The sequence below is a fragment of the Macaca thibetana genome, chromosome 4 (assembly GCF_024542745.1).
Source record: "Macaca thibetana thibetana isolate TM-01 chromosome 4, ASM2454274v1, whole genome shotgun sequence".
NCBI classification, from domain to species: Eukaryota; Metazoa; Chordata; class Mammalia; order Primates; family Cercopithecidae; genus Macaca; species Macaca thibetana.
Window position 1 is genome coordinate 84,663,824 of NC_065581.1, and position 25,263 is coordinate 84,689,086.

Consider the following 25,263-nt stretch of genomic DNA (forward strand, 5'->3'; position numbering starts at 1 on the left):
TAGTCCCAGGACCACACTCATAAGACTCAAGGGAATTATTTTTATGATACTGTGGACCAGCTTTACAATGCAACATCTAAAAACTCTCCCATTTGATGAAAAACTGAGGCCCAATGATGGCCCACTTGTACCAAGCTAATGGAAAGAATGTTTTAAAAGCATGGTCTGAGGAGAACATTTTTCTAGTTAAACACATTGTTGATTATCTTGTTTGTGATAGACAAGTTCATTGTTTTATAATATAAATATAACGAATATAATGTTAGTAATAAATAGCTTATAGCCAGTCAGTGAAAGACAAGATAAACCAGTGTTTTACTGAACTTCTAAATTTGTTCAGGGATGCATTATTATAATCATAGACCATAATGCATGCTAGGAATAGTTTTGATATTTTCTATTTTCAATATCCATTTAAAAAATAGTCTGCTAATATTTTTATTCTTTGGCTCCTCTAGAAAAAAAAAATGGTTTATTATTGCTGGCATGGATGATTCTGAAATTTTTCTTTTTCTTACAAGCAATGAAAGTTTTGCAACTGTAACTCTTTGTTTGAAAGTGACTGCTGCTGCTATCTGCCTAAGCACCAAATGACTTTCTAGAAATCACAGATGGTTATGTTAGGGAAGATACTAGTTAACAGAATTTTTTTTCCAAAGTAGTGGGAAATTTTTCACTCAAAAATTTGATAACTGTATGCGGTGCCCTGAAACTCTGCTTTGCAGAAATGAAAACCAGGGATTCCATAAATAGCAATAGAACCCATAGTTTTACTTTTTTGAAACTTTTATAGAGATAGGGTCTCACCACGTTTGCCAGGCCCGTCTTGAACTCCTGGCTTCAAGTGATCTTCCCAGAGTGCTGGGATTATGGGCGTGAGTTACTGCACCTGGCTAGTTTTAATTTCCTTAAAGAGCTTGTTATGAATTTGACAAAGCAATGAAATTACTTCTAAGATGTTTTCAAGGGTTGGCTGGGCACGGTGGCTCACGGCTGTGATCCCAGCATGTTGGGAGGCTGAGGCGGGTGGATCACTTGAGGTCAGGAGTTTGAGACCAGCCTGGCCAACATGGTGAAACCCTGTCTCTACTAAACTACAAAAATTAGCTGGTGTGGTGGCACATACCTGTAATTCCAGCTACTTAGGAGGCTGAGGCAGGAGAATCACCTGAACTTGGGAGACGAAGGATGCCGTTAGCCGAGATTGAGCTGCTGCATTCCAGCCTGGACGACAGAGCAAGATTCTGTCTCAAAAAAAAAAAAGTTTTCAAGTGCACCTCCCAGTAATTTGTTTGAAAGAGGAATTGTGCAAAATATCTTCCCTGACAAATATAATGCATGCCTTTGGATAGCTATTGTTAATGGATATCTCATTTATATAGTATATTTTCTTGGTTTCTGTCATTAATCATTTTTTTAAATGTTTTTACTTGTGAGTGCTTGATATGTTCAATAGCTTTTGTCATTAAATTATTATTAATAAAAATGGTGATATAATATTGATGTATTATCTCATAGGTGTGAATGTCACAGATCATGATTTAACATTCAGAAGTCTAACAGAGGCCCTTCAGAATAATGTCACACCATATGTAGTCTCATTGCAAGCTAAAGATTGTCCAGGTAAAATATAAATGCCATAATAACCTTGGTGAGATGCTACAGACTTGTTTCATCCTTTTCTCTCTTTTTCAGGCTTTCTTTATTCCTTTTTATTGGTGGAAAGAGCACAGTGCTATGTTTTGGGCAGGGTTAGGCTTGGGGCCTCTCAGAGTAATTGTGACTATTATAGAACTCTGCCTCCTTTTGCTGTCTTTATTCTGGACTCATTTCTGCCCTATCAGCTTAACTGCCGGTAGCAGTCCAGGCATTTTGCGAGATGCGTTCTTTAACCCAGTGAAACGTTTAATAAGTAGAAAGACTTAGGGCGGAAAGCTGAGAATTGGGGAATGAGGAGCTCTTGTTCATCTCAAAAGAGAGTAGACACGTGGGCTCATGTTTCAGCCATAAATCATCTTACTGTCCCGCTTTGAAAAGCCACCATGGTAAAAAATAGTCCATTGACAGAGCTAATCCTGAGCATGTGAACCCATGAAATCATAAAGAGTGTTCACACTCCTTTTCTTTTTTTTTTTTTTTTTTTGGAGACAGGGTGTCACTGTGTTGCCTAGGCTGTACTACAGTAGCATGATCATAGCTCAGTGTAGCCCTGAACTCCTGGCCTCAAGCAATTCTCCCACCTCAGCTTCCCTGGTACCTAGGACTACAGGTGCATGCCATTACGCTCAGCTGCATTGTGGGGTTGTTGTTTATAGAGATTGGGTCTTGCTATGTTGTCCAGACTGGTCTGGAACTCCTGGGCTCAAGCAGTCCTGCCTTGGCTTCCCACAGTGCTGGGATTACATCTTGAGTCACCATGCCTGGCCATAATGTAGTAAAATTTGTTTGGATTTAGATTGATAAAAGAGATTTATGTGCTTATATTGCTTTCATATTTATAAACTGATTGAAATTAAGTAAAAGTCCTTAAGGGCATCTTTAAAAATGGCTATATGAAAGATTTATAATCAGTAAAATAATTCATATGACACTTGATTTTTCTTAGGGACCTTGAAAACTTTATTTTTCTGTGTTATTTAAATACATATTCCTAAAATTTATAGTTTGCTTGTCTACACATTTGTTTATGTGACCTTTTTATTATAGATAATATACATAAGTGGCCAGGAGTGGTGGTTCATGCCTGTAATCCCAGCACTTTGGGAGGCCGAGGCAGGCAGATCATGAGGTGAGGAGTTCGAGATCAGCCTGGCCAACATGGTGAAACCCTGTCTCTACTAAAAAATACAAAAATTAGCTGGGCATGGTGGCATGTGCCTGTAATCTCAGCTAGTGGAGAGGCTTGAGGCAGGAGAATCGCTTGAACCTGGGAGGTGGAGGTTGCAGTGAACCGAGATCCCGCCACTGTACTCCAGCCTAGGCGACAGAGTGAGACTACATCTCAAAAAAAAAAAAAAAAAAAAAATTATAATATGCATAAGCTTTGGTCTAGTCTTAGTCTGAATTAATGCAGGTACTAATGAGCATCAATAGTTAATGTTAAATGTTATATTAGCTATATTGATGGTAAGTATAAAAAAACACATTCTACCAAAAAAGAGTAATATACTGATCAAGAAGTTTCAAGAGCTTTGGTTTTATTTATGGAAGAGGCAGAGATAAGCTTTCTTACTTTTTATATTCCACAGATATGAAACATTTTTTGCAAAAGTTGGTCTCACAGTTGATGGACTGCTGTGTAGATATAAAATCCAAAGAGGAGGAAAGTGTTCAGGTCACCCAAAGAAAAACACATTATTCAATGGATTCACTTTCCAGTTGGTATATGACTGTCACACAGGTAGATATAAACTGACGATTTTCTCCCCCAAGGAAACTGACATATGATTGATGTGGCTTGGAATAATATTAGACATAGTACTGTTTTGATCTAACAAGGATATGCTTCTGCAGCACTAGGTATTAATTTAAAAGTAGCTATTTTTCTAATGCTACTCAAATTTTAAAATCTTTTTTACTAGTATGTAGCCTAATTCCTGGTAAGTGCTTAGGTTTTTACAAGGACATATTTGTGGGAGAATGTCCTCTAATGACAAAAACAGAGCATCAGGAATTGCCTCTGTTGCAGGTTCCATCTCTGTGACAATAACTATAACTTTAATATATTATCTCTTGGGTTCCTCAGTGTTTGCTTTATCCGATAGAACCATGCTGCTAGTATCCACTGTCAACTTAGTTCAATGAAGAGTAATCATGGATTTTCTAAAATCTAATTTGTTTTATGTTTAGAGTTCTTAGGGAATCAGTGCTCTTTAAGTAAAGTATGTTCAACAAACAGATAAATAAAAAGAAGTTCCATTCTACCATGACAGTCTGGTGAAAAAGAATAACCTAGGTTAACACTAGGTAACTGCATCCTAAAACCATAGTCTTAGGTTATGGTGCTATGTACCCAGACAGTATAGGAAAAAAAAATACTGTGGTTACATTTTCCAATCAACATTTTTGCTGAAATCATCATAAGTGAAGTTTCATTTTGCCTTATATAGGGACTCAACTATGTCTAATACTTAACCAGAATACCTTATTTGCTCCACAATTTTGGACTTTCCAGAAATCAAATGCTACTTTCAGTTTGTGTCAGATATCTTTTTAAAAATTGAGATTGGACCAGATGATACCTAGTATCCATTTCAGGCTTGAAATTTCACGGTGGCAAAGTAGCAAGTACTACTATTCATTATGTTTTTTTCATTAAAAATACTAGTTCTCACTGTAAAGCAAAGCAGAATATAACTTTCTACCAATCGAAAAATCAATTTTGTAGAAAATTTTCTCTTCTTCCATGTTTTTTTCTGTCATTTCCTTAGCAGAAAATATAAATATTTCATATGAATTATAGAGTTTTACTGAACCTTTTTCTTCTTGGTTATTATTCCCATGTCAGACACAGAAAGATTCTAGTAACCTGAGTTTCTATTTATCATGTGGTAGGAAAAAAAACAGTGTTACTGTGAAATTTAAAGAGAGATATGTCAACATGTGGCATTATAACATTGTTTGGGTGGTAAGGCTTACCTTTAACTCTTTCTTTCTGCAATGGTTTAAAAGAAGACAGACCCAAAAATGCCAAGCAAAAAGAGGACTACTTCTAGTCAATGGCTGTCTCCTCCTGTTGTGGTTATCTTGAAGGATATGGAAAGCTTTGCTACAAAAGTACTACAAGACTTCATAATCATCAGCAGGTAGATGGTATATCGCCTGCTTTTATGAAAAATTCCCTTTTTAAGAAAATATTACTTTTAACTTGAAAAGTATAATCTTCATTTTAATACCAACTAGATAAAAATCAAAGTATTCAAATTCTTTATAATTGAATATTCAAAGACCTCCTATCAGATTTTCCATTTGCTTTTTGAGCCAAGAATGAGAATCAAAGGCACATTTAGCCAGTTTTAAATTGACATGGTAAGACAGTGTTAAATATGGTTTATCTCACCAAGATTGACTGTCTGTTACTCACCCATTAAGTAGGTAAACTAGTCCAGTTGAGGTTTTTGTTTTTGTTTTTTTCTTTTTTTTTGAGATGGAGTTTCGCTCTGTCACCCAGGCTGGAGTGCAGTGGTACGATCTCGGCTCACTGCAGCCTCCGCCTCCTGGGTTCAAGTGATTCTCCTGCCTCAGCCTTCTGAGTAGCTGGGATTACAGGTACCCACCACCACACCTGGCTAATTTTTGTATTTTTAGTAGAAACAGACTTTCACCATGTTGGCGAGGCTGGTCTCGTACTCCTGACCTCAGGTGATCTGCCTGCCTCAGCCTCCCAAAGTGCTGGGATTACAGGAGTGAGCCACCGTGCCTGGCCAAGCTGCGAGGTTTATTAGGTCTTATTTTCTGATACCCATCCATCCTTAGATGCTGTGAGTTACATACAGTTTTACTAAGCAAAAGTGTCTTCTAAATAACATGATCTTACATTTATGTAATATTTCTAGTGAGAAACTATTTTCATGATTGCATTGCATCTTCAAAACAATCATGTGAGACTCAGAATTGAAATTGAACCCTAATTTTAAAATCCAGTGACATGCATTTTCTGTGGTGTATTTTTTAGGGTGGAATTTATTTTGGCCTCTTCTATATGTCAACTTGCTTTAATAGTTATAGCTACATTTGACTAAAGCTATATATTTTGTTGAATAATTTACTAGTATACTTTATTTTATTTTTATTTTATTTTGGAGACGGAGTCTCACTCTATCCCCCAGGCTGGAGTGCAGTGGCGGGTTCTCGACTCCCTGCCACCTCTGCCTCCCGGGTTCAAGCAATTCTCATGCTTCAGCCTCCTGAGTAGCTGGGATTACAGGTGCCCGCTGCCCTGCCTAGCTAATTTTTGTATTTTTAGTAGAGACAGCGTTTCACCATGTTAGCCAGGCTGGTCTCAAACTCCTGACCTCAGGTGATCCACCTTCTTTGGCCTCCCAAAGTGCTAGGATTACAGACATGAGCCACCACACCCGGCTAATTTACTAATGTACTTTAAATTCCTACTTTGATAGGATCTTTTTTCCCTCATTGATTCTAAGAGTTCTAGATCCTAGGAGTTCCTTTTTTTTTTTTTTTTTGAGATGGTCTGGCTCTGTCACCCAGGCTAGAGTGCAGTGACATGATGTCAGCTCAGTGCAACCTCCACCTCCTGGACTCATACAGTCCTCCCTTCTTAGCTCCCCAAGTAGCTAGGACTACAGGCACATGCCGCCATGCCCGGCTAATTTTTGTATTTTTTGTAGAGATGGGGTTTTGCCGTGTTGCCCAGGCTGGTCTCAAACTCCTGGCCTCAAGAGATCTGCCTGCCTCAGTCTCCCAAAATGCTGGGATTACAGGCATGAACCATCGCACCCAGCCCAGATCCTAGGACTTTTCTTAATGCTAACACTGAACTGCTTAGCATGCTGGGAAAGTACACAGTACAAAATAGTGACAGAAAAGCTCTGCTTTTTTGGAGCTTAGACTTAATGACTACCTTAGCCATCAAAAGTGAGGAAGACTATAGATAGAGCTCAGACTTTGAATGAGAGATTAAATTGAATGGTATCTAACACCTCTTCTAACACTTAAGATTGTATAATCTTCAGCCCAGGCACCGTGGCTCACGCCTGTAATCCCAGTGCTTTGGGAGGCAGAAGTGGGTGGATCACATGAGGTCAGGAGTTTGAGACCAGCCTGACCAATATGGTGAAACCCCATCTCCACTAAAATTAAAAAATTAGCCAGGCATGGTGGCATGCGCCTGTATTCCCAGCTACTCGGGTGGCTGAGGCCGGAGAATTGCTTGAACCCAGGAGGCGGAGGTTGTAGTGAGCCGAGATTGCACCACTGCACTCCAGTCTGGGTGACAGAGCGGGACTCCATCTCAAAAAAAAAAAAGAAAAAAGATTGTATAATCTTCGGGAAAACTTTCTGGACCACTCTGTTCTTATTTATAAAATGAGAGGATTTATTAAGAGATTGAATTCAGAGCTAGACTGTCTGGAAAGTAATTATTTTTCTGTTTAAAAGAAGAAAGTGAAAGACTTAGAAAATTTTAGTGTTTGCAGTGATAATCCTTAATAGTGTCTTATAAAGTAAGCATTAAAATAAAGTTTGTCTTATCTTGAAATATGATGTATTGAAATACATTTGCTAAATAAATTTCACTTTCGTGTCTTTCTTTCAAAACTAGTCATCATCTCCATGAATTTCCACTAATACTCATTTTTGGAATTGCCACATCTCCTATTATCATCCACCGATTGCTTCCTCATGCAGTATCATCTCTATTGTGCATAGAACTGTTCCAATCTTTGTCTTGTAAGGAGCACCTGACTACGGTACTCGATAAGGTAAAAAGAATAAGTTTTACCGGTGAAATAGGATGAAAAGAAAACTGCCAATAATAGCTTGTTAAGATAACTCTTAATGATAAGCCCCTACAACTCTGAGTACTATATTGAACATATTCTTTCACATACTTTAATATTTTTACTTAATAATTTTTGTAGTGTTTTATAGTTTTACAGTGATTTTGTATATTACCTCTTTTGTACTTATCTCTTTTTATCTTTACTCAGTAAAAAATTATAGGTTTATAATGTAAATTTTTACAGAATTTGTAGACTTCCTAGTAACAATATATTTTGATTCTTACATTTTAGTTTTTCTAATTTTTATTTTTTTGAGAAGGCACCTAGCTCTGTCACCCAGGCTGGAGTGTGGTGGTGCGAGCTTGGCTCACTGCAACCTCCGCCTCCCAGGTTCAAGTGATTCTCCTGCCTCAGCATCCTGAGTAGCTGGGACTACATGTGGTGCGCCACCACGCCTGGCTAATTTGTATTTTTAGTAGACACAGGGTACCATATTGGCCAGGCTGGTCTGGAACTCCTGACCTCAAGTGATCTACCCACCTTGGCCTCCCAAAGTGCTGGGATTACAGGCATGAGCCACCACACCCAGCCTGACTCTTACATTTTGTATAAAATGATTTGAAATTTTTAATGGACTGTTTCCTAACTGATTTGTCATGCTGCTCATGACAACAAATAAATACAAACATTTTCCTAGACCTTAGCAACTAAAGTTAATTAACTGTGTTTCTACATAAATGCAAGTATGATTCTTTAATATTGACTGTATTAGTCTGTTCTCACGCTGCTGATAAAGATACACCTGAGACTGGGCAATTTACAAAAGAAAGAGGTTTAATGGACTCATAGTTCCACTTGGCTGGGGAGACCTCACAATCATGGTGGAAGGCAAGGAGGAGCAAGTCACATTGTACATGGATGGCAGCAGGCAAAGAGAGAGAGCTTGTGCAGGGGAACTCCTCTTTATAAAACCATCAGATTTTGTAAGACTTATTCACTGTCATGAGAATGGCATGGAAAGGACTTTTCCCCATGATTCAGTTACCTCCCACCAGGTCCCTCCCACAGCACTTGGGAATTCAAGATGAGATTTGGTTGTGGACACAGCCAAACCATATCATTGACCTTCCCCAAATTTCTTCTGGACTCACCTCCTTTAAGATGTGCTTTATGCTGCTTATTTAAGGTAAACTAATAACAGCCTGCCCACTAGCCACTTATACATGGATTTTGTTTTTTTGTTTTTTTCCATAAAGGTGATCTATAGACACTTTAAGGAGGATTTTTTTCAAACTACAATTTTTTAATTTGCTTGGCTAGGCTGGAAAGGGTGGCAAGCACCTATAATCCCTGCTACTTGGTAGGCTGAGGTGCGAGGATCACTTGAGCCTAGAAGTTCAAGGTTACAGTGAGCTATGATGCCACCACTGCACTCCAGCCTGGGCAAAAGAGCAAGACCTTTCCTCTACAAAAAAAAAAAAAAAAAACAAAAAAAAACAACTTGGTTATAGTCAAATTCAATTGGCCTTTTACAACTATGCTTCTGTTTAAGAAGCCTTCTGTAGCTTTTCATTTTCAGATGTAAAACATTACTATAGACTATTGAAAATTAGCCGAATAATACAAATTCAGCTATTCTATACTTTTGTAATAGACATTTGTGTTAATTTTGTGTTTCTCATTCAACAATACATAATACGTTACTCCTTAATTTGAATTGGTAGGATTGAAAAAAATCTCATCTGGTAATAAGAATTGCCAAAGGCTGCAGCTTCTTCAGTAGTTTCTGGTGGGGAAAAAAAAAAGGATCATATAGTTAATAGGTGGCATTTTTTAAATTAGGAATTTGATGGAAGATGGTATAGATCTTTGGTTCTGAAGATATAGTATAAGTAGCTTCTTTTTGCTACTGTTGTATAAATTAACTTAAAATTTTTGTTGACATTTGAGCTTAAAAAAACCAGCTACTATCACATCTTTCATAGTTAACTGTGTCATAGTATCATTCTTTGCCTCATTATTAATACTTAATATTTATGAAGAGTAAAGACTAACAAGGAGTGTGTCTCCCTCCCTTTTAATCTCTTTCAGCTACTTCTTACAACTCAGTTTCCCTTTAAAATAAATGAAAAAGTATTACAGGTTCTCACCAACATCTTTTTGTATCATGATTTCTCAATTCAAAACTTTATAAAAGGACTTCAGGTAAGAACACAGTAATGGGTTTGAAAATTCTCAAACTGATTCTAAATAATTTGCACAGTATTACAGGCTGTCTAGTGTGATAGACATTTTAAATTTCAAAGTCTAAAGTAAGTAAATTCCAGTTATTTTATTCTAGGTTCTACCATTCCTTTGTTAGCTTGAAGCAAAATGTAGAGAATACATTCATTAGGATATCAATAATGGGAAAAGACTTCTATTCCAGCAATTCTTAACCATTTTGGGGGTAGGGACAAGGGGATTTTTCTGGTTTGTTTCTGAGACTCTCATGAAAGCTTGTGGACTTTTTCTACCAAGGAAATGCTATATATAAGGGGTCAGCAAACTTCTGTAAAGGGCCAGATATTAAACATTTTTAGCTTTTTTTTTTTTTTTTTTTTTTTTTCCTGAGATGGAGTCTCACTTAGTTGCCCAGGCGGGAATGCAGTGGCATGATCTTAGCTCACTGCAACCTTTGCCTCCCAGGTTCAAGCACTTCTGCCTCAGCCTCCCATGTAGCTGGGATTACAGGTGCGTGCCACCACGCCTGGCTAATTTTTGTATTTTTAATAAAAATGGGGATTCACCATGTTGGCCAGACTGGTCTCGAACTCCTGACCTCAGGTGATCACCCACTTCGGCTCCCAGAGTGCTGGGATTACAGGCACGAGCCACCACGCCCAGCCCATTTTTAGCTTTGCATGCTACATGTAGTCACTGCTATTGCTGCTTCTGTTTCTTCTTCTTTAATAATCCTTTAAAGATATAAAAAACATTTTTAGTTCCTGGACCATGCGTGTGTGTGTGTGTGTGTGTCTCTGTAATTTGTATTCTGATACACTGGGAATGCATTTTCACTAGTTTCATGAATTGCCCGAAGCTGATTCAGGAATTTAGCTTCATGATATATGCTGTAACCTAAACAGATCCCCATTCTCCAGTTGTTTAAAAGTTAGTATTATTTCCTTTTCTTGGCAGCTACATAAGTGTAGTCATTGTGAACACATGCCAGTTGTCTAGTGCATTAAAACCTATATATTATGCCAGGCACAGTGGCTCATGCCTGTAATCCCAGCATTTTAAGAAGTCAAAGTGGCAGGATCACTTGAGCTTAGGAGTTTGAGACCAGCCTGAACAACATAATGCAGCCTCATCTCTACTAAAAATTTAAAAATAAGCCAGGCGTGGTGGCTTATTTACAGAGTCCCAGGTCCTTGGGAGGGTGAGGTGGGAGAATCACATGAGCCTGGGAAGTCAAGGCTGCAGTGAGCCGTAATTGTGCCACTGCACTCTAGCCTGGGCGACAGAGCAAGAGACCTGTCTCTATAAAAAAAAATTCTGATTTTAAAAACCTATATATATTAGTAACCTTTGGTGCAAAAGTTCAATTTGATAATACTTCATCTTTGTGTAGTGCCTTGAAGATGATAAATTATCATGTTTTCTTGCTTCAAAAAAAGATTGCAGTGTTTTCTTTGGCTAATATGTATCTTTTCCTCCCAACTTTGACTTTTTAAAGCGTATTTTAAAGGAATAAAGCATTATTTACCTTAGCAATGTGTAGAATTAAATGATATTAAGATAAAACTTCCTAATTATTTCTTTCATTTCATTTCATTCATTTACTCATAAATATTGTCAACCAAGCACTATGCTGAACCCTGAAGATACAGATCAAAAAAGAAATCTCTGCCTTAAAATTGTTCTTTGTTTAATCATGGAGGCAAAAGAGTAAACCCACAAGTCTGAGTAGTCAATGCTATGAAAGAAACATGCCTTGGGGTTCCATAGGAGAACAGAAGTGTATTCCTAAGAAATAGGAGCTAGCCAGGTCAGAATTTCAGGCAAAAGCAACAGTAGAGGAAGAGAGATCTGTTAGAATGCTATTGCAGTAATCTAGACAGGACATGACAAGGACTTAAATAAACTAAGGTAATGGTAGTGGAACTAGAAAGGAGGAAACAAATTTGAGGATGAGATCGAATCAAAAAACCTGGTGACTAAGTAGGTGATAGGATGTTTTTTTGTTTTGTTTTTTCTTACTTGACTTGAAGCTGAAAGGATATTTAAGAGAGGAACAAGATGACACATACTCTAGCTTGGCAGATTGGAGGTTAGTACCGTTTATTAACTGTACATGTTAATACATAGCAAAGAGCAAGGTTGTTGTGAGAAAAGGATGAGTTTCTTTTTGTATATGGTTAATTTAGGGGTGTGTTAGATATAAAGATTTTGTGCTCTAGGAGAAAGGTTTGGACTGGAAATAGATATTTAGGACTTATCCTTAAAAGGTGGCAGTTAAAGTCATGTTATGAGGATGAAATGTCACCTAGAGGGAGTAAGGAAAGACAAACCGACCTGTAAAAGTGAGCAGTAGAAAGGAGACTAAAAACAAGGAGAACCAATAGAAAGTAGAGTACCACTGAAGCCAAGGGAAAAAGAGATTCAGGAAATAGAAACTGTACTCTAAATACCTTGAGACAGAAAGTAAAGGACTTTAACCAAGTTATTAATCTCTCTGGGTCTCAGTTTTCTCATTTGTAAAATAAGGCAATCAGATTAGATGATTTTATGGTTTCCTGATAATTTATTAAGCACCTCCTTTATGCGTGACACTTTACTAAACTATTTACATGTTTTTTTTGTTTTTGTTTCTTTCTGAGGTGGAATTTCGCTCTGTCACCCAGGCTGGAGTGCAGTGGCATAATCTGAGCTCACTGCAACCTCTGCCTCCTGATTTCAAGTGATTCTCCTGCCTCAGCCTCCTAAGTAGCTGAGATTACTTACAGGTGTGCATCACAATGCCCGGCTAATTTTGTATTTTTGGTAGAGATGGAGTTTCACCATGTTGGCCAGGCTGGTCTTGAACTCCTGATCTCTGGTGATCCACCCACCTTGGCCTCCCAAAGTGCTGATATTTTCGGCGTGAGCCACCTTGCCTGGCCTACGTGGTTTTATTCACGTGTATTATCCTCAATTTTGCACAGGAAGAAATTAAGATTTAAGTTAAGTAGCTTGGCCAAAGTCACACCACTGACAAGTGACAGCATCTTTAGACCTCATTTTCCCAGTTTTCCTAGTCCTCAGTGGAAAATATTGGTAAGTCCTGATTTCTACTTGAGACAGAGTCTCACTCTCTTGCCCAGGCTGGTCTCAAACTCCTGAGCTCAAGCAATCTTCCCATCTTAGTTTCCTGAGTAACTAGGACTATGTAATTCCTGATTTCCGTAGGACGTACAGCAGGACATACTGTCATTCTGTGTGTTTTAGCTTTCCCTTCATTAGGTGGATATATTAACCAACTTGTTGATTGACCCAGATATTGAAAACACACTTGAACAAAATAGTTAAGTGATAATGGGTTCGTATCCTGTTTGTATCTCTGCTGTAACTTCTGTGGCTTCCTCCTATTCCTCTTCCGCACAAGCCTCTTAGCCTGTTTAGTTTTTATTTTTCTCATGTCTAAGAAGTAGTGTTAACATTGGGATAAACATTATCAGTTTGACTTAATTAGAAAAGATAAGAACAAAATTATGTTAATATGTGCAAAAGTAATTTAGCACCTGGCATAAACAGTTGCTTTCTATTTTGTACTTGTTTCTAAGTTAGGCAGGCCCTTTGCCTTACAGCCTTAGAGAATGGACTATTTTGGAAGATTTCCTCTAGCCTTGGGTATCTTGTCCTCAGTATTATAAACTCAGAAATTCATTATCAGTTCCCTCAGGAAGGATCAAGCCAAAGATTATTGATTCATCCCAAACAAATACCTTAAGATGGATATGTAACCTAACATGCTAATTTATTAATTTGTGATGAGGAGCAACCAGTATCAAGGTACCCGAAAATACCAAACTGGTCAAGCAAAGTTTGCTTAGAATCAATATAATGAACATTTGCATAGTCTTGTGAGTTATACCAGTTTCTAGGTGTAAAACTCAAGACTATCCAAATGTATACAAGAGTATCCAAATGTTCATTATGTTGATTCTAAGCAAACTGAATGTTAGAATCTGGAAAATTGTCTTCCCTTCTACCATAGAGCCCACAGCATTCTATTATTAAAATACTTATATCTACCAGATAGTACACCATGTTTTCCTCCATGGGAAAAAAAATGAATTTGAAAAGGTAAATTTTCATTATTCACTTTAATCCATAGGCACAACTCCTACCATTGTAGCATTTTTTTTTTTTTTTTTTGTAACAGACCAGTTTTTACACTGATTTTAGATTGGCATTTTCTTATGAGTATCGGGGTATCTATTAGACCCTTAAGTTAAACCTCAGTTTGGTCCACACCACATTTATAATTATTATGTGTTGCTTTTGCAGATAGTTAATCTATCCATTTATATTAGTTTACCTTAGTTTGTATTTCAAAGATTACCATTTTCTGATCTTCTTCCCAAAATTGGAACCTTAAAATATGAGAGTTATATAGCCATTTTTATGTTGTTTGTAGTATTATTGTGACATTATTAAATATATTAGTGCCATAAATACTTTGGCTCTTTAAAAAAAAAAATCCTTAAAATTGAGCAGACATAGCACAATAGATTTAGTGCCAAAATATAATAAATGTTTAATCTTCACATGTCTTTCAGCTTTCTCTGTTAGAGCATTTCTATTCCCAGCCCTTAAGTGTCCTGTGCTGTAATCTTCCAGAAGCCAAAAGAAGAATAAATTTTTTATCAAATAATCAATGTGAAAATATCCGACGTCTTCCATCTTTTAGGAGGTAAAAAGAGAAGTACATATTTAACACATATTATACTAGAATTTGGGACTAAATAAGAGATCTCAGATCCAGTTTTTTCTGAAGTTGGGGGAGGAATAGTAACCTATTCTGTTTTTAAGTGTGGGATATCCTTGTTGGATTTGAAAATTTGGCAAAAAGAAAAGTATTTTTACAAAGGGACATAATTTGCAAGTTCTCCAGAGTTACTTTTTAGAAATAACGTTTCCTATTCCTGGGATTTATGGCCTTTTTAAATGTTTATAGACTATGAAGTCCAGCTGATTTAAGGAGTTTAAAATTACCATTAAACCATAAATGTCATACTGAATTTATTTTTGTGAAGAAATGAAAAAAATGTGGCTGCCAATCTTGGTAGTTCTTATCCCCAATATGCTATTTAAATATGTTGAATCTTTAATTTTCTCTTTTTGTGTATGGAATGGTAAAAATTCTAGGTATGTGGAAAAACAAACTTCAGAAAAGCAAGTTGCGCTCTTGACCAATGAGAGATGTTTGAAGGTAGGAACGTGAATGTGTTTCAGTTTCATTCTCTTTTTCCTTTCATAAAGAATATGCACGTAACATTTATTGAGTTAATAAAACATATTTGTGCATCTTAATATTTATACATTGAAGTACTGGGTCTTGATAGTCAATTAGGAATGTGAGTTTTAAAGATGACGTGAAACCTTAGCTCTAAAAGATGAGGCTTTTTTTAATCAAGAAAAAATATTAACTGAAACACCAAGTTTCTCTTGTGGCCTATTTTGAAAGCACCTTTAGATCTATAGAGATCTGCTATGTGAATCTTTTTCCACCTAACAGTTTTGGAATCTGCCAGCAATTTCATTTTAATGTTCTTTTTAAAGGCTGTGATAAATAAAAGCGTTTAGAAGCCAGACAGCTTAGGCGTCTACTGCTAAATGGGTATTGATTTGATTTGAAGAAATATTATATATTGATATTGTAACGCTAGGAAAGAAGTAATGAGCTTAGAAAATTATCAGTTAGCTGTACAACATAGGGAATATCAAAAGGAGGGCTTTTTTTCTTTGTTGAATAAATAATACTTGGATATATACATAATTCAAAAGGTAAAGATAATATACAGTGAAAGGCTTCCTTTCACTTCTTGTCTTTCAACTACCCATGTCCCTTCCCTGGATACAGCCAGTGTTACTGGTTTCTTATGTTTCATTCTAGATGTAGTCTCCACACATACAAGTAATTATGTTTTGGCAGTTGGCTGCTGCTTACAATATTCTGTACCTTGTTTTATTTTGTACTGAATTTTGGAAACCATTCCATATTAGTACTGAAGAGTGGCATAGTAGTCTATTGAATTAATGTACCTTTTTAAAGAACATGTCTCTTATCGATGAGCATTTAGAAACACATAATGTCACATTTATTTTCATACTCCTCATGACTTTTTTAGGAAAAAGTTGTTAGAATATTGTAATGATAGTAACATGAGATTGAAGGTAAGCCATAGTGCTAAAGATGAGTTTTGGTAATACATACGATTTTCAGATTTTGAACAAGAGAATGTTAGATCTTATACATGTACAATTATATGTCAATTTAAAAAATTTTAAATGTGTTTTAAAAAATGTTAGATTCTATAGGGCATGTGTTTACCTCCATTGGTAATTTATGCCCATTATAAATGCTCAAAAAATATTCAGAATGGCTTTTATTAAACCTTTTATTAAACATTATTTCTAATGTAGAATCCACACTGGGCCGTAATATAAAATCACTTCTAGATTGGGCTCAATAATCATTTTAGTAATCTCTGTAATGCCTTCAGAGCAGTATAGGAGGTTCTCAGACCCCCATGCAGGTTGTTTTGCTGGGAGGAAGTTTAAGAACTAGTGAGAAAGAATGTGTGCCTGTTTATTGAGTCTTTGAAGATTGGCTAGATTAGCTCTCTGCTGAGTCAGCTAGTTGCCAAGTCCATTTCCTGCTAGAACTTTCTGTCAGAGTGTATTTCAGAAGCCAGGAATAGATTTTTTAAGAGTACCTTTAACCATTGAAATGACAGAGGGAGAGAATGTCTAGGCTAGTGTATTACAGAAATTGCCTGACATTGGTCAGGCACGGTGGCTCATGCCTGTCATCCCAGCACTCGATGAGGCCTGGGTGGGTGGATCACTTGAGGTGAGGAGTTCAAGACCAGTCTGGCCAATATAGTGAAACCCCATCTCTACTAAAAATACAAAAATTAGCTGGGTGTGGTGACGTGTGCCTGTCGTCTCAGCTACTCAGGAGGCTGAGGCAGGAGAATCGCTTGAACCTGGGAGGCGGAGGCTGTGGTGAACCGAGATTGCACCACTGCACTCCAGCCTGGGTGACAGAGCAAGACTCTGTCTTTTAAAAAAAAAAAAAAAAAAAAAAAAAAAAAAGCCTGACATTTATGTCTGCTTTTCAGTGACTTTTTGCATATTTTCTTAGCATTTATTTATGCTATCCTTGTTCTTATTGCACTGTCAGACTGTCAGTTTTGCTTGTTATGATCTTTGGTGTATTCATTTTCAAATTACATACTTTGTCATTTAAGGGCATGTTTTCTTGAGACTTATACAGTGAGAAATATGAAGAAGCACAGAGATTTGTACCCTTACCCTGAAAAAGTTACCCACAGGCTACCTGCTGAAATCAAAAGACAGAAAATGTCTAAGAAAAAAATGAATATTTTAGGCTGGGCACGGTGGCTCACTCCTGTAATCCCAGCATTTTGGAAATCTGAGATGGAAAGATCACTTGAAGTTAGGAGTTCAAGACCAGCCTGGCCACTATGGTGAAACCCCGTCTCTTCTAAAAATACAAAAATTAGCTGGGCATAGTGGTACACACCTATAATCTGAGCTACTCCAGAGGCTGAGGCAGGAGAATCACTTGAACCTGGGAGGTGGAGTTTACAGTGAGCTGAGATCATACCCTAGCCTGGGCAACAGAGCAAGACTGTTTAAAAAATAATAATAATAATTTGTCTATTAATTTTTTAGTTGAGAGAAAAAGTATCTTTGAATATTCTCATAATAATGCTTCTCTTTTTATAGTTTCATAAAAATACATGACAGTCAATAATGTGGTACTACAAAATATAAGAAATTTTATATTTGAACTGCAGTTACTCATTAGCTATCTATATTTAAGAAAATCACTTACCTTATTTAAGCCTCAATTTTCTTTCTTTTTTTTCTTATTATACTTTAAGTTCTAGGGTACATATGCACAACGTGCAGGTTTGTTACGTAGGTATACGTGTGCCATGTTGGTTTGCTGCACCGATCAGCTCATCATTACATTAGGTATTTCTCCTAATGCTATCCTTCCCCCAACACCCACCAAAAGGCCCCGGTGTGTGATGTTCCCTGCCCTGTGTTCATGTGTTCTCATTGTTCAATTCCCACCTGTGAGTGAGAACATGTGGTATGTGGTTTTCTGTCCTTGTGATAGTTTGCTGAGAATGATGGTTTCCAGCTTCATCCAAGGGACATGAACTCATCCTTTTTTATAGCTGCATAGTATTCCATGGTGTATATGTGCCACATTTTCTTAATCCAGTCTATCATTGATGGACATTTGGGTTGGTTCAAGTCTTTGCTGTTGTGAATAGTGCTGCAATAAACATACGTGTGCGTGTCTTTATAGTAGTATGATTTATAATCCTTTGGGTATATAACGAGTAATGGGATTGCTAGGTCAAATGGTATTTCTAGTTCTAGATCCTTGAGGAATCGCCACACTGTCTTCCACAATGTTTGAACTAATTTACACTCCTACCAACAGTGTAAAAGCTTTCCTATTTCTCCACATCCTCTCCAGCATCTGTTGTTTCCTGACTTTTTAATGATCGCCATTCTGACTGGTGTGAGATGGTATCTCATTGTGGTTTTGATTTGCATTCTCTGATGACCACTGATGATAAGCATTTTTTCATATGTCTGTTGGCTGCATAGATGTCTACTTTAGAGAAGTGTCTGTTCATATCCTTTGCCCACTTTTTGATGGGGTTGTTTTTTTCTTGTAAATTTAAGTTCTTCGTAGATTCTGGATATTAGCGCTTTGTCAGATGGGTAGATTGCAAACATTTTCTCCCATTCTGTAGGTTGCCTGCTTACTCTGATGACAGTTTATTTTGCTGTGCAGAAGTTCTTTAGTTTAATTAGATCCCATTTGTCAATTTTGGCTTTTGTTGCCATTGCTTTTGGTGTTTTAGTCATGAAGTGTTTGCCCAGGCCTATGTCTTAGTATCGCCTAGGTTTTCTTCTCAGGTTTTTATGGTTTTAGGTCTTACATTTAAGTCTTTAATCCATCTTGAATTAATGTTTGTATAAGGTTAAGGAAGGGATCCAGTTTCAGCTTTCTACATATGGCTACCCAGTTTTCCCAGCACCATTTATTAAATAGGGAATCCTTTCTCCATTGCTTGTTTTTGTCAGGTTTGTCAAAGATCAGATGGTTGTAGATGTGTGGTGTTATTTCTGAGGCCTTTGTTCTGTTCCATTGGTCTATATATCTGTTTTGGTACCAGTACCATGCTGTTTTGGTTACTGTAGCCTTGTAGTATAGTTTGAAGTCAGGTAGCGTGATGCCTCCAGCTTTGTTCTTTTTGCATAGGATTGTCTTGGCAATGTGGGCTCTTTTTTGGTTCCATATGAACTTTAAAGTAGTTTTTTCCAATTCTATGAAGAAAGTCATTGGTAGCTTGATGGGGATGGCATTGAATCTATAAATTACCTTGGGCAGTATGGCCATTTTCATGATATTGATTCTTCCTATCCATGAGCATGGAATGTTCTTCCATTTGTTTGTGTCCTCTTTTATTTCGTTGAGCAGTGGTTTATAGTCCTCCTTGAAGAGGTCCTTCATATCCCTTGCAAGTTGTATTCCTAGCTATTTTATTCTCTTTGTAGTAATTGTGAATGGGAACTATTTAAGCCTCAATTTTCTTATATAGAAAGTAGGATAATAGGCTGGGTGTGGTGGCCCATGCCTGTAATCTCAGCACTTTCGGAGGTTGAGGCGGGCAGATCACTTGAGTCCAGGAGTTTGATACCAGCCTGGACAGCATAGCAAAACCCCTTCTCTACTAAAAATACAAAAAATTATCCAAGTGTGGTGGTATGTGCTTGTTATCCCAGCTACTTGGGAGGCTGAGACACTAGAATCCCTTGAACCAGGGAGGCAGAGGTTGCAGTGAGCTGAGATTGCGCCACTGCACTCCTGCCTAGGCAACACAGCAAGATTCTGTCTCCAAAAAAAAAAGTAGGATAATAATTCCTAGTATGATTTTTTTCATAGTGTTAGTGATAATCAAAGTTTGTTCAGCAAATAAAAATGATTTGAAAACATATAACGATAAAACTTTTATAAATAAAAATAATAAATATTGTTATATATTTTTCACTCATAAAAATTAAGATCAATATGAACACATTTTATTTATGTTTATTTTTTATTTTTTTGAGGTGGAGTTTCATTCTTGTTGCCCAGGCTGGAGTGTAACGGTGCAATCTCGGCTCACTGCAACCTCTACCTCCCAGGTTCAAGCAATTCTCCTGCCTCAGCCTCCCAGGTAGCTGGGGTTACAGGTGCCTACCACCACATCCAGCTAATTTATTGTATTTTTAGTAGAGACGAGGTTTCACCATGTTGGCCAGGCTGGTCTCAAACTCCTGACTTCAGGTAATCCACCCACCTCGGCCCCACAAAGTGCTGGAATTACAGGCGTGAGCCACCATGCCCAGCTATTTTTTTTTTGTTTTTTTTTTTTGAGGGGGTCTTACTCTATCGCCCAGGCCAGAGTGCAGTGGCACAATCTCAGCTCACCACAACCTCCACCTCCTGGATTCAAGCCATTCTCCTGCCTCAGCCATCCTCGTAGCTGGGATTAGAGGCATGGGTCACCACACCCGGCTAATTTTTGTACTTTTAGTAGAGACAGAGTTTCACCATGTTGGCCAGGCTGGTCTTGAACTCCTGACCTCAGGTGATCTGCTCGCCTGGGCCTCCCAAAGTGCTAGGATTACAGATGTCAGCCACCGCACCTAGCCAATATGAACACATTTCAGTGTGTGTAAAGATGTATATACATTTTTATGTATTATAATATACAATCTATATGTAATATTTATAATATTCTTATGTTATATAGTTGTATAGACATGTCTGGCATTAGAGTTTACCATTTTGTTCCCATTTTCTATATTCAAGTGTCTAAGAGATAGACCTCATTGTATATTCCAGAGAAATTTACAATCTTTATAACTGGAAACCACACTTTAAGAACTACTAAATTAGACTGCCTCCCTAGAAGGAAGCATTTGTTATTGTTTGCTCCATTACCTCATTTTCTTAAGCTAGAACTCATCTATTAAGTTCCCACCTAAACAAGTGATTAATCTGTTATCTTCTGACTAGAAGCAAGATGTTAACAAAAACCTTTACGCCCTCAAAATTAGGGCCCCACTTCTTCAAAACTATATGTCAACTTTGAATTTAATGAACTTAGTAATGGGTTTTTTAAAAAGTGTACTTTTAAATGTGAAAATTTAGCTGACTAAAACTAACATAGGAAAAGAAAACCAAGCACCACATGTTCTTATTTGTAAGTGGGAGCTGAACAATGAGAACGCAGGTCAGAGGGAGAGCATCAGGACAAATAGCTAATGCATGCGGGGCTTAATACTTAGGTGGTGGGTTGATAGGTGCAGCAAACCACCATGGCACATGTTTACCTAAGTAAGAAACCTGCACATCCTGCGCATGTATCCCAGAACTTAAAATAAATTAAAATTTAAAACGTTACCTGACTAAACAATGTACATTTGTAGGTAATTCACTGGGAATTTCCTACTAAGGAGGGACATTAGAAGACCTGGTACAGCTGATGAAATACTGAAAATCTTCATACTATGTAGAAAGCTTAGATTCATTCCCATGTAGGTGACAGTTGAAGTTTTATTATTCTTACTTGTTGATGTTTCATGTCTTTATACCTATTTTCCCAAGTAGATTTTAAATCCTTTCAGAGTGGGAAATACACCTTGAACTTCTTTAGCACCCTCATTTCACAAATGAAGAACTGCAGCCAAGAGAAAGGAAGTGAAATATCTGAGGTCGTAGAGCAAGTTCATGGTAGAGTAAGGACTTCTTTTCACCGTTTAGTATGCTTATCATGGATGGTGTCTCATCAAAAGGCACAAAATCAGTTCATGAGTTTGATGGAGACATGCCTTTCACCTTTGCCCCCACCTCTTTCTGTTTCTTTTGTCAGACCTACGGGGCAGATAGGGGGAAGAAAATTTCTTAGAAAAAAATAATAAATGAAAAAGTAGAGGAAAAAGGAAAACAATTGCAGTCTATCAAATTGATCAAATGAGCTAGGCATTAGCCTAGTGTGTCAGGAATTAATCATTTAAATTCAAACTCTTTGTCAAGTGCTTCTCTTGATCTACACTACTGGGGTAGGAATATGGAGAACAAAAGGCAGAGACAGATGAGAGGACTAGCACTTTTGCCACATAAGTACTAGGAGAAAGCTGTGGTTTGGCATTCTTATTAGATGGCAGTAATATGCTAAGTCAAGTCTGGAAAACACTGCCAGCCAGCATTTTTCTCTAATGAGAAAAATAAGGCTTAGTTATAACAAGATGATAAATGAGAAAATGCTTTGTTCTTAGACAGCTGATATCTCTTAATCCTAAAATTCAATAGTCTGTTTTTAATGATCAGTGAATTGATTGAAAAGAAATTACAGAAGTTTATAGTCATTTTTACATACTGTATTTTATAATCTGAGGTCACTGTTCACCCCTATACATACAATTCTAGAGACAAAAGTGTTAAGTACTATGGAAGCAGAAGAGAGATAAATGCCTGGCAAATGTAATTCTGCCTAGCCTTTTTCTCTTTACCTATATAAGTTTTACATATATATTGACTTCTCCTCCAGAGAAAGCAGCTAGCTCAAATAATAATAGGGGCTCCGTGGTATAAGTAAACAATGATATATGATTTTTTAAAAATAGATTCAGGGGGTTTCAGGTGCAAGTTTGTTACATATTGTATGACGGTGAGGTTTTGGCTTCTAGTGTGCCCATCACCTGAATAGTGAATATTGTACCTAATAAATAATTTCTCTGCCCTCACCCCTCCCAACCCTACCCCTTTTGGAGTCCACAGTGTCTGTTATTTCCCTCTGTATATACATGTGTACCTATTATTTAGCTCTCACTTATAAGTGAGAACATGTGGTATTTGATTTTCTGTTTCTGAGTTCTTTCACTTAGGATACTGGCCTCCAGCTCCATCCATGTTACTGCAAAAGACATGCTATCAGTGAATGATTTTTGTATGAATAACAGACAGGATTGATGAGGTTGGAGATTACTAATTTAAGAGGGTATATTGCATATTAAGAGGCAACCCACAGTCTAATGTAAATGTGTTTTTTAAACATACATTTAAAAAAAATGTTGGAACCAATATTTACATATTGAGAAATTTTACATTACAAATTCAGACTTTTGAAAAATCAGGAAATATAGACCACATCCAGCAAGACAAAATATGGTTGCTCTTACTTAAAAAAGAGACTGAGGCTGGGCACGGTGGCCCACACCTGTAATCCCATCTCTTCGGGAGGCCAAGGCAAGCAGATCAGCCTGGGCAACATAATGAGACCCCATCTCTACAAAAAAAAAAAAAAATACAAAAATTAGCCAGGTGTGGTGGTGTGGACCTATATATAGTCCCAGCTACTTGGAAGGCTGAGACAAGAGGATCACTTGACCCTGGGAGGTAAAGGCTGCAGTGAGCTAAGATCGCACCACTGCATTCCAGCCTGGTCGCTAGAGCAAGATCCTGTCTCAAAAATTAAAAATAAATAAAAGAGAGACTGAGTGTTTGGTCTTCATTCATTAATGTACTCTTCATTTAACCAATATTTTTCTAGTGCCTATTATGTGCCAGGTGTTAATCTAGGTTTTGAGAATACAGGAGTGAACCAAACAGCCAAAACTTCTACCTTTTTCATTGTATCAGGGAGACAGACAATAAATAAGATAAATAAGTAAAATATCTGTTAGTGATAAGTGCTGAGGTAAAAACAATAAAGCAGAGAAGAGGGATATGAAGTTCATGTGCATTGGAAGTGGAATCGAAATTTTAGAAAAGGACCTGACTGAGAGGGTAAATTTTGAGTAAAGACCTAAAGGAAGTCACAGAGCTTGCCATTCAAGAATCTGAAGGAAGGGAATTCTAAGCAGGTAGAAAGGACCTGAGGTTGGAGCATGTCTGCCATATTTGAAGAAGAGCAAGGAGGCTGCTATGTATTGCTTTTCTTTTCTTTTTTCTTTTTGAGACAGTTTCGCTCTGTCACCCAGGCTGGAGTACAGTGGTGCAATCATAGCTTGCTGCAACCTTGACCTTCTGGGCTCAAGCAGTCTTCCTACCTCAGCCTCCTGAGTATCTGGGACTACAGGCACATGCCACCATGCCCAGCTCATTTAAATTTTTTTTTTTTTTTTTTTTTTTTTTTTGTAGAGACAGGGTCTCTTGCTTTGTTGCTCACTATCAAGCTGGTCTTGAACTCGTGGGCTCAAGTGATCCCCCAGCTATGGCCTCCCAAAGTGCTGGGATTATGGGTGTGAACCACTATGCCAAGCCTGTTTTTCTTATAGCAGATAAATATTTCTGTTCCTTTGTCGAAAGTGAGTAAAGACTAAGAAGTCTTCATGCTTCAAGAACAGAGAAAGCATATCTCTTTAGTAAATACTGCATATTCCTAGACAAAGTGTATCTCTGTAGAAAGGAATCATTCTAAACACAATTATGAAACAAAATGGTGACAGCTATGACTAGTATACAGAAAAAATGCCTGAGGAAAAATTTAATGAATGCAAAGTAGGGTTAATATTTCAAAAGGCTTTATTTTCACATGTACATGGTATGATGCTGCTGTAATGTATTCAATGGAATTTTTCTTTTTTTGAGACCGAGTCTCACTCTGTCTCCCAGGCTGGAGTGCAATGGTGCGATCTTGGCTCACTACAGCCTCCGTCTCCCAGGTTCAAGTGATTCTCCTGCCTCAGCCTCCCAAGTAGCTGGGATTACAGGTGCCTGCCACCACACCCAGCTAATTTTTGTATTTTTAGTACAGACAGGGTTTCTCCAGGTTGGCCAGGCTGGTCTTGAACTCCTGACCTCAGGTGATCCACCCATCTCGGCCTCCCAAAGTGCTGGGATTACAGGCGTGAGCCACCCCGCCCAGCCCAAAAATTTTCTCATATATCAAAACCTTTTACAGGTTTGAGTTTGTAAAATAGTGTCCACAAGTACATTAAGAATTATTGTTTTAAGGCCGGGTGCAGTGTCTCATGCCTCTAATCCCAACATTTTGGAAGGCCAAGGTGGGCAGATCACTTGAGGTTAGAAGTTTGAGACCAGCCTGGCCAACACGGTGAAATCCCATCTCTGCTAAAAATACAAAAATTAACTGGGCATTGTGGCAGACACCTGTAATCCCAGCTACTCAGGAGGCTGAGGCAGGAGAACAGCTTGAGCCTGGGAGACAGAGTTTGCAGTGAGCTGAGATCGCGCCAGTGCACTCCAGCCTGAGCAACAGAAGAAGACTTCATCTCCACAAAACAAGCAAACAAAAAATTACTGTTTTGAATAAGTAAAGGCAGTTACATATGTGCAGGTATCTAGGTAAGATGGAGAACTTACAGGACAGGTTATAAGAAAATGCTAATCATTTGTGATGTTTTTTGTTGCAATTGATAAAAACACATATAAATAACAATGAAACCTTTATTATGTGGAGATTAGGTTCTAAAGTCAGCA

General features: G+C 37.6%; 1 protein-coding gene across 2 annotated transcripts in view; it reads left to right on the plus strand.

Annotated features, from left to right (window-relative positions):
* The window catches only part of ORC3 (origin recognition complex subunit 3), a 72,498-nt gene that overhangs the window by 13,908 nt on the left and 33,327 nt on the right, over positions 1-25,263 (plus strand). For both annotated transcript variants that reach the window (XM_050788055.1, XM_050788056.1), the window contains exons 5-11: positions 1,519-1,623; positions 3,249-3,400; positions 4,672-4,805; positions 7,283-7,442; positions 9,555-9,668; positions 14,270-14,403; positions 14,859-14,922. In XM_050788055.1, the coding sequence (XP_050644012.1) occupies positions 1,519-1,623; positions 3,249-3,400; positions 4,672-4,805; positions 7,283-7,442; positions 9,555-9,668; positions 14,270-14,403; positions 14,859-14,922 (863 nt within the window). The remainder of the gene's footprint in view (positions 1-1,518; positions 1,624-3,248; positions 3,401-4,671; positions 4,806-7,282; positions 7,443-9,554; positions 9,669-14,269; positions 14,404-14,858; positions 14,923-25,263) is intronic.